This window comes from Podarcis cretensis, assembly GCF_951804945.1.
Source record: "Podarcis cretensis genome assembly, chromosome: 13".
NCBI lineage: Eukaryota > Metazoa > Chordata > Lepidosauria > Squamata > Lacertidae > Podarcis > Podarcis cretensis.
This window is the reverse complement of record NC_137182.1, coordinates 14,651,617-14,661,595: the sequence shown is the minus strand read 5'-3', so window position 1 is coordinate 14,661,595 and position 9,979 is coordinate 14,651,617. Positions and strand designations below refer to the sequence as shown.

The following is a 9,979-nucleotide window of genomic DNA, read 5'->3' as shown; positions in this document are numbered from 1 at the left end:
AAGGGAGAAATGGGTGTTTAGAGGCTTTTTGGAGTGTACTCCTAAATTTATGCAATTTCACTTACGTGCGCAATTAACACAAGTCCTGTAAGGTCATCGTCTAACTCCAGTCCTTCTGTAGTACTGGTGGGACTTGCAACATAATAAATAAGGAATATTCTGTACGGGAGACTTTCCACTTGACGAAAAAGACTATCTTACAAGAGACTTCAAATTTACCTCTTTCAGTGGTCTTGAAATATGTAAATATGATGGAATATAACCTATGAAAAGGTTGACAGCTGGGCTAGTGGAAGATCCAAGTTTCTTTAATGTTATCAAGCCAATAATTTACCCAGAATACTACTTTGTGCTGGAACTTGATAAACACGACAGTGGTACCTTGGTTCTCGAATGTAATCTGTTCCAGAATTCCGTTCAACTTATGAAACGTTTGAAAACCAAGGCGTAGCTTCCGATTGGCGCAGGTGCCCAGGAAACAATAGCTGACAGCCGCACTGGACGTTCGGCTTCCGAAAAACCTTCAAAAACTGGATCACACAATTCTGGGTTTTCAGCATTTGGGAGCCGAAATGTTTGAGACCCAAGGATCCACTGTAATAATCTTCGAATGGATTTTTCTTAATGACCATCTATTGCTTACTGTTTTCAGAAGTGATAAAGTTTGTGTATTATAAATGAAAAGCCTAGTAGAATTCTTAGTGAAAACATTTATTATGCCAACAATACATCTCATTTCCATCATATATAATTTTGAGCTCCGAGAACAAAATCATATACGGTTTTCTTAACAGAAGAGCATTCCAGCCGTTAAGATAATGTCAAGTAAAATACTGAGCATCCCAAAACAACTGTGCCTTTTGCTTAGTCCATACGAGCTTTCAGTGTTCGGGTAGTAATCTTGTCTTTTTCACTGGTGAAGAGAGAAAAGAGGAGGAGAAACGGAGGTGAACTCTCACACTGATGCCCTGCAGTGTAAATCATATTTTTTACCTCTTGGGGAATTTCCATCAAGTATCGGCCACTCATTAGAAAAACAAGGAGCTTAGCTAGGTTAGTCCAGCTCCCTTGTTGCAGATGCTGACCATTTTCTCACTGGTGCAAGCAGGAATGCCTGCTGCTCTTAAAACCTACCCCCAAGCAGGAGGGGAAACTAAATTACTGTATTTTTCGCTCTATAGGACGCACTTTCCCCCCTCCCAAAATTAAGGGGAAATGTGTGTGCGTCCTATGGAGCGAATGCAGGCTCCTCGGCTTCAGTGATAGCAACACGAAGCCTCCGAAGCGCAGAGGGAGCGCTCCCGCCGTGCTCCGGAGGCTTCGCGTTGCTTTCGCTGAAGCCTGGAGAGCGAGAGGGGTCGGTGCACACCAACCCCTCTCATTCTCCAGGCTTCAGGGATAGCCGCCTGAAGCCTCTGGAGCGCAGCGGGAACTCGCAAGACTCTCCTGGCTTCAGCAGAGAGGGAGAGCTGCGCAGCGCCCCTTCAGCGAAGCGGGAGGAGAAATGGAAGGGGCTCCGTTTCTCCTGCCGCTTCGCTGAAGGGGCACTGAGCAGAGAGGGGGAGATTTCTTTTTTCTTGTTCTCTCCCTCTAAAACAAGGTGCGTCCTATGGTCGGGTGCATCCTATAGTGCGAAAAATATGGTAACTTCATCACTTCCATGGGACTCATTTTTCTGGGTCAACCTTGCTGCTGGTACGTGGAGAGCGACTCTCCCAGCAGCTAAGCCATGAAGATCAATCAACCTCTTGGACATATTTTGCAGCAAACGTACTAAGAAAAAGAGACCCAACCACAACAAACCAAAAGCATACTTACATGACATGAACTATCACGCCCATGCCTGACACGGCATCTCTGTCCACCGCATTGAGCATGGCTTGGCCTATGGTTTCAAAGAGGTCGTCTGGTTCCTGCATTCAAGAGAGGAAGAGAGAAACCCTCGTCTTTTACTGTGGTACCTCTGGTTACGAACTTAATTTGTTCTTAACCTGAAACCGTTCTTAACCTGAGGTACCACTTTAGCTAATGGGGCCTCCCGCTGCTGCCATACAATTTCTGTTCTCATCCTGAGGTAAAGTTCTTAACCCAAGGTACTACTTCCGGGTTAGCAGAGTCTGTAATCTGAAGTGTTTGTAACCTGATGTGTTTGTAACCCGAGGTACCACTGTAATTCGTTCCGGAGGTCCGTTCTTAAACTGAAACCGTTCTTATTCTGAGGTGCACTTTCGCTAATGGGCCCTCCTACTGCACGCCTGCCTCTGGCGCACAATTTCCGTTTGCATCCTGGGGCAAAGTTCGCAACCAGGAGCAGCTACTTCCAGGTTAGTGGAGTTCGTAACCCAAAGCATTCGTAACCCGGAGCATTCGTAACCAGAGGTACCACTGTATTTGGAATTCCTATAGGTGTGTTGTATCTAGAACGAGCTTTGCACAAGGAGGAATTAGATTATGTGGCATCTTTTAAAGGCCCTTAAATTTGTAATCTGACAACACGTGAGATGGGGTGGATTACAACATCATCATCATCATCATCATCATCATCATTATTATTATTATTATTATTAAAATTTGTGCATTAGCGAGAGCAGCCGTTTTTAGAGGCAGCCCCACAAAATCTTGGCCTTGCCAAGGTAATGAAAGCAGAAACACTCATGCCCATGCTTCTTGTGTGCTCCTGGCTAAGGCGGCATCCCTCTTACCATGTCTGGCTCCCACAGGGACTCGCACATGCCGTACATCTGCTCTGCGCAAGTCCCGCTGACCACAAAGTCCTCTGTTGTCATTGGGCAGCCGATCAGGTCTAAGGAGCAGATGAAGGGCTCGTATGTGACTGGGTCCAACCCGGCTATCACGGGCTCCGTGTAGTAAGGTCCAAACCTGAAAGCAGCAAGAAAAGGCGTGTTAGCTATCCATTCAGTAAACTCGTCCCAAACACCATCTAGACATGACAAAGCTATGCTAAAAAAAAGCTATTACAAACTCAACTTTGAGAAAAGGGGAAACAGCAGGAAAATACATCCAATCACATTTCCGTTGGGATGCCTATGCAGAAGTTTAGGTTATGCTTAGAATTGGCCAGATCTTCAAATATCTGGAGAGGAGGGCAGAACTCCCCTGCCCCTCCAGTTCAGACGTAGCTTTCTAGAGCTACCCAGAGCACTTTTTGCGGTACACCAGCTTTTGGCCTGACATATGTATTGATTTGTGTCAGGTTTGCAGAGTCCTGCCCTCCCTTCGGTAACTTCACAGACAAGAATTAATGGGAAGTTTATATTTGTTGTTGTTGTTGTTTAGTTGTTTAGTCGTGTCCGACTCTTCGTGACCCCATGGACCAGAGCACGCCAGGCACTCCTGTCTTCCACTGCCTCCCGCAGTTTGGTCAAACTCATGCTGGTAGCTTCGAGAACACTGTCCAACCACCTCGTCCTCTCTCGTCCCCTTCTCCTTGTGCCCTCCATCTTTCCCAACATCAGGATCTTTTCCAGGGAGTCTTCTCTTCTCATGAGGTGGCCAAAGTATTGGAGTCTCAGCTTCAGGATCTGTCCTTGCTGATTTCCTTCAGAATGGATAGGTTTGATCTTCTTGCAGTCCATGGGACTCTCAAGAGTCTCCTCCAGCACCATAATTCAAAGCATCAATTCTTCAGCGATCAGCCTTCTTTATGGTCCACTTCCATACATCACTACTGGGAAAACCATAGCTTTAACTATACGGACCTTTGTGGGCAAGGTGATGTCTTTGCTTTTTAAGATGCTCTCTAGGTTTGTCATTGCTTTTCTCCCAAGTAGCAGGCATCTTTTAATTTCGTGGCTGCTGTCACCATCTGCAGTGATCATGGAGCCCAAGAAAGTAAAATCTCTCACTGCCTCCATTTCTTCCCCTTCTATTTGCCAGGAGGTGATGGGCCCAGTGGCCATGATCTTCGTTTTTTTGAAGTTGAACTTCAGACCATATTTTGCCCTCTCCTCTTTCACCCTCATTAAAAGGTTCTTTAATTCTGCCTCACTTTCTGCCATCAAGGTTGTGTCATCTGCATATCTGAGGTTGTTGATATTTCTTCCGGCAATCTTAATTCCGGCTAGGATTCATCCAGCCCATTTTATAGTCCTTTTTTATTTTACAGTCCTTTTTAATTCAGTCATCTGAATTGGCTGCATGCAAAAATCCACATCTCTCCACACGGAGAGCAGCTGGCTACTCTAAATTTCTCCTGCTTCCGTCCCTGGCAACATCTTGGACGCCAATGGGAAGTTCCTCTTCCTCCTCTCTGCATTCTTTGTTCTCTAATACGGTCGGACCTCCTAGTTCTTGAAGAGGGAGGGTCCCCCACACTCTCTAATGCCGCCTTTCTCAACCTGTGGGTCCCCAGATGTTGTTGAACTACAACTCCCATCATCCCTAGCTAGCAAGGCCAGAGCTCAAGGATGATGGGAGTTGTAGTCCAACAACATCTGGGGATCCACAGGTTGAAAACCGCTGCTCTAATGACATCTCTGCTAGCTGTTCCCTCCCTTCTGTTTCTCTTTCCATTATCTCGTAACTAGGCAACTCCTGTCAAAGCTGCTCCATGTCTGTGTCTCTCTGCTCCTGAAACTGCTGGAAACAAGGGAGGCGAAATTTTCCCTTCCTTCTCTTCAGAGACAAGCTGATCTGCCTGAGAATGCATTCCCCCATCCTCTGATTCAGACCATTCCCTGACAATTTGAGGGGGTTGGCAGATGGATGATCCCATCTTTGAAGAAGAAGAGAAGAGTTTGGATTTGATATCCTGCTTTTTCACTACCGGAAGCAATCTCAAAGCAGCTAACATTCTCCTTTCCCTTCCTCCCCCACAACAAACACTCTGTGAGGTGAGTGGGGCAGAGAGACTTCAGAGAAGTGTGACTAGCCCAAGGTCACCCAGCAGCTGCATGTGGAGGAGCGGAGACGCGAACCCGGTTCACCAGATTACAAGTCCACCGCTCTTAACCACTACACCACACTGGCTCTGAGCAGGAGGAATGGGCCACAGGACCTCCTTGTCTCTTCCAAATCAAACTGGTGCTTCAAGAGAACCCACCAGCCAGCAGAGATTCCAGGAGTTCAGTTGCAGCTAGGGATTCAATCTGTTCTAGGATTTATCTTCAGTTCAATCCCATGCATTCACCCCCCTGCCCGCATGTTACTGAACTTCTTAGCTGAAATGCAATTCTTTTAAATCCTTTACCGTCTCTCATACAGCAGGTTAGACACCATACTCATCAGGGTCTGCGGTTTGATTTGCCGGCCTTCTTTCAGCTCATAAAGATTCAGCCGGAACTTGAGCCTTTGAGCGCTGTTAAGAGACAAAAACTGGTGTTTATTCCATTTCAAGGCCCTAAATCCATTTTCCACTTGGTGGCTGAGGAAGCCCAATGTACATATCTCAGGACATTCTGCAACTGCTCCCCATGGCATGGCGGACAGTTGTTTATTGGAGAATTTTGGACTAATTTAAGTAATCTCCAGTTTCCTTTTTTTCTTTTTCTTTTTTATAAGACCAAGATCATTTATAAGACTAAGTCTTAGTTGTTGCAGGATACAACACAGATCTATGCAAGTACTTTGCAAAACCTGCACCGGCTGGAAGCCCAGACTTCTCTACTAATCACAATTTGATAACTTCAGCTTAAAATTTAGAAGTTCGAACCTATTGTCTCTATGAATTGGGGTGGGGGAGATTATTTAATGCCAATATGTTATTGCTCTCAAACACACACCCTGTGAAAAAAATTAGGCAATGCCATTTAATAAGCCATTCTTAAAACATGTTTGCATTTGATCTGAGTTTCAATTCAAAATTGCATTGTTCTAAGACAAAGATATTGCTGGACTACAAACCCCATTATCCTTGACCATGGGCCATGCTGGCTGGGGATAATGGGAATTGGGAGTCCAAAAACATCTAGAGTTCAGAGGTTTCCCATCTCTGTTTTAAGAGGGGGAAATGTAGCTCATTCTTCTAGGAACTTGGCTTCTGTGTTCTAAAAAGGCAAAATAAAAACAAACCCTCAAGGTACTGAATATTTTAACTTTCAGTTCACAGGATGTGTGTGTGTTGGTGATCTATAACATGCTCAGCTGCAGGGAATTTTTGCCTCTGGAAAAAACTGTCCCAGTCCAACAGCTCAGGTGATGAGAAAAACTACAAAACATTATCTGTATTTTCTGATATTCCAAAACATTTTCTGATATTTGCAACTTCAAAGCAACCTTGCCAAGAGAGCCACTCTTCCCATTTTGGAAGAGTTGGGGATACCAAGACCGAAAGAGCAGCAATTCACAAAAATCTAGCCACGAACCTCCCAAAAACAGTTCCCAAGGCCCCTAGCACTGGACAACACCAATTTCCTTGCTTTGAGCAAGAACAAATACTTACACTGTCTGAACATCAGTGGCGAGTCCAGCCAAACCGATGAATAATCTGTCTCCCATTGGGAAAATCTTCTGGAAATCCGTAGTCACCATCTGAGCTTGAATACCAAACCTCCGGTCAGCGGCAATGGCCACACAGTTTTTCCCTTTCATGGCCATTACGGCCCCACCGTTATAGGACATAATAGACTGGGAAAGGAGGGAGAAGGCAGGCTGGTTAGTCAACATTATTAAGAAACCAATTCGGCAACAGTTTTTCACTGGGATGGAGATTTTCCAAATCAGACCACTATGTGTGAGCCTCTTCGGTACGAAGGCCAACTACACACATGTAAGGAAAGTGTGTTGCAGATCTGACACGATTCCCACTTTCTTCCAAATGTTGTAAGCAATAGAGTGCGCCTCTGGGGGCAAAGTCAAAATGCTGTGCTAGCAACACCAAAGTGACCTCCCTGGGGAACAAGACTGTGCAGTGCATATGGAGGTCCTGGGTTGCCCAGACGACAAGACCCCCCCCCCCCCGCCTCGCTGATGCAGTCCAAAGGAAAGCAGAGCAATACGTTAAGCACCAGCTTGGCTGCAGTTGTTGTTAGAAAGAAGAAGAGGAGGAGTTTGGATTTGATATCCCGCTTTATCCCTCCCCTTCAGGAGTCTCAAAGCGGCTAACATTCTCCTTTCCCTTCCTCCCCCACAACAAACACTCTGTGAGGTGAGTGGGGCTGAGAGACTTCGGAGAAGTGTGACTAGCCCAAGGTCACCCAGCAGCTGCATGTGGAGGAGCAGGGAAGCGAACCCGGTTCACCAGATTACGAGACTACTGCTCTTAACCACTACACCACACTGGCATACAAAAAGCATACAAGGCACCGCCCAACTGTGTTAGGGACCCCACTCCAGATTTGTGCACTCCTTAGCCTTTTCTTCTCTCAAAGATATCCCCTCAAGGCAGCAGACGCTCAGGATCAGAATCTTCCTTCTTTCTCAAATGTGGGCCTCCAGCTGTTTTTGGACTACAACTCCTATCATCCCTAGCTATAAGGTAAAGGTAAAGAACTCCTGGATGGTTAAGTCCAGTCAAAGGTGACTCTGGGGTTGTGGCGCTCATCTTGCTTTCAGCCCAAGAGAGCCAGCGTTTGTCCACGGATAGCTTTCTGCGTCACGTGGCTAGCATGACTAAACCACTTCTGGTGCAACGGGACATTGTGACAGAAATCAGAGCGCACAGAAACGCCGTTTACCTTCCCGCCAGGGCGGCACCTATTTATCTACTTGCACTGGTGTGCTTTCGAACTGCTACGTAGGCAGGAGCTGGGACAGAGCAACAGGAGCTCACCCCGTCACGGGGATTCAAACCTCCAACCTTCTGACTGGCAAGTCCAAGAGGCTCAGTGGTTTAGACCACAGCGCCACCCGCATCCCTAGCTACAGCAGGACCAGTGGTCAGGCATGATGGGAACTGTAGTCCAAAACACACACACACCAGCTGCAAGCCCAAGTTTGGGGGAAACTCTGTCCCAGATACACTACTTTCCTAGATGGATGAGCCCCATGTGCCCCTATGTCAGCCTTTCTCAACCTGTGGGTCCCCAGATGTTGTTGAACCACAATTCCCATCACCCCTAGCTAGCAAGGCCAGAGCTCAGGGATGATGGGAGTTGTAGTCCAACAACATCTGAGGACCCACAGGTTGAGAACCACTGCCCTATGTGGACAATAAAGAAAGCCTCTATTCCCCCAACCCCGGCAGGCGCCTGAAACCACTTGATGGGGGCCAACTTTCGTTATTGCTTTACCAGAGCCCGGGACGATCCGTCACGGGGATTCAAACCTTCTGATCGGCAAGCCCAAGGGGCTCAGTGGTTTAGACCACAGCGCCACCCGCATCCCTAGCTATAGCAGGACCAGTGGTCAGGCATGATGGGAACTGTAGGCCAAAAAACACACACCAGCTGCCAGCCCAAGTTTGGGAAAAACGCTGTCCCAGATGGACAAGCCCCATGTGCTCCTACGTCAGCCTTTCTCAACCTGTGGGTCCCCAGATGTTGTTGCACTACAACTCCCATCACCTCTAGCTAGCCAGGCCAGAGCTCAGGGATGATGGGAGTTGCAGTCCAACATTATCTGCGGACCCACAGGTTGAGAACCTATGTGGGCAATAAAGAAAGGCTCGATTCCCCCAACCCCGGGCCACGTGATGGGGGCCAACTTTCACTATCGCTTCTACCAGATTCGAACCGCCAACCTTCTGATCATCAAGCCTAAGGGGCTCAGTGGTTTAGACCACAGCGCCACCTGCATCCCTAGCTATAGCAGGACCAGTGGTCAGGCATGATGGGAACTGTAGTCCAAAACACACACACACCAGCTGCAAGCCCAGGTTTGGGGAAACTCTGTCCCAGATGCACTACCTTCCCATCTGCCCCTATGTAGACAATAAAGAAAGCCTCGATTCCCCCAACCCAGGGTGGATGCCTGGAACCACTTGATGGGGGGCAACTTTCGCTATCGCTTCTACCAGAGCCCGGGCTGGATCAGGCCAGAGCCCAGCGCAGCCCACCCTCCTCTTTCCCACGGGATCTGCGGGAAGGGGAGCCGCCTTTCCCCGGCCTCTCCCTCCCTCGTCCCCCGGCGATTCGCACCCAGAGCCTGGCCGAGGGCTCCCATCTTGGCAGAGGCGGGATTCAGCCAGGAGCAGCCCATCAGCGCCTCGACCACCTTGGTCCAGTGGCACCCCGTTCCGCTGGTCATTTTTTGCCCCCCACCCCAGCTCCCCTTTAGAACCCACCATGATGGACGCTGGTAAGAAAACGAGCCCTGATCTCCGCGCTCCTGCTCGCTGCCGCTAAGCCCCGCCCCCGCCTCCCTGCCACTGGCTAGCGTGGCCACTCGCGCCGCTTCCCATTGGGTAGCTGGGCGCCGTCAGTCAAGGTTCGGCCTCCACCCTCGGAGCGGCCGGCAGAAGGATGTGAAGAGTCATGGTTCCTCCTTCCCTCGCAGTACCCTCGCACGTAGAGATAAAAAAAATAGAGAGAGACGCATCTTCTCTCGTGGAGAAATAGCTTCCGGGTTCGCAATGGATTTTTTTTCCAAAAAAAATTTTTTTATTTATATTTTACAAGTGCAGAGTTATAACAATACAAAATACATACCCATATTTAGAGATTCCTCCGAATCTCTATAGACTACCCACCTTCCCCTCCCATGGGTCCTGTTATAAACCTTTTCAACTGCATATTATTTCCTCGTCCAAATTTTAAGTCTCTCTCCATTTTATCCATAATATCTTCTGCATTACAAGTGTTATTGCAACCCTGCTAATGTTTTTATCTGGAATGGGTATCGATTTTAGTCCCCAGCCCCAGGGGGAAATTCAGGATCACATTCTGCGCTTCGTCTGGAAAAAATTTATATATATATATATATATATATATATATATATATCCCTACCGTGTGAAATATTTTCATTATTGCCTGTATTGCAGCTCCCTATGATATTATGCCCATGTTGCCTTGTACTGTATTCCATTCACCGGCATACACCCACAATGTGTTTTTACGTATAAAAAAACTCAGTTATAAACTG

General features: G+C 47.5%; 1 protein-coding gene across 1 annotated transcript; it reads right to left on the bottom strand.

Annotated features, from left to right (window-relative positions):
- Positions 1-695: 695 nt before the first annotated feature.
- Positions 696-9,315, bottom strand: PSMB3 (proteasome 20S subunit beta 3). The gene is made up of 6 exons (XM_079950126.1): positions 9,182-9,315; positions 6,401-6,585; positions 5,210-5,317; positions 2,703-2,880; positions 1,819-1,913; positions 696-913 (listed from the first exon to the last, which is right to left on the bottom strand). Exons 1-6 carry the CDS (start codon positions 9,182-9,184, stop codon positions 865-867), a joined length of 618 nt encoding a protein of 205 aa, XP_079806252.1. The 5' UTR covers positions 9,185-9,315; the 3' UTR covers positions 696-864.
- Between the last annotated feature and the right edge of the window lie 664 nt (positions 9,316-9,979).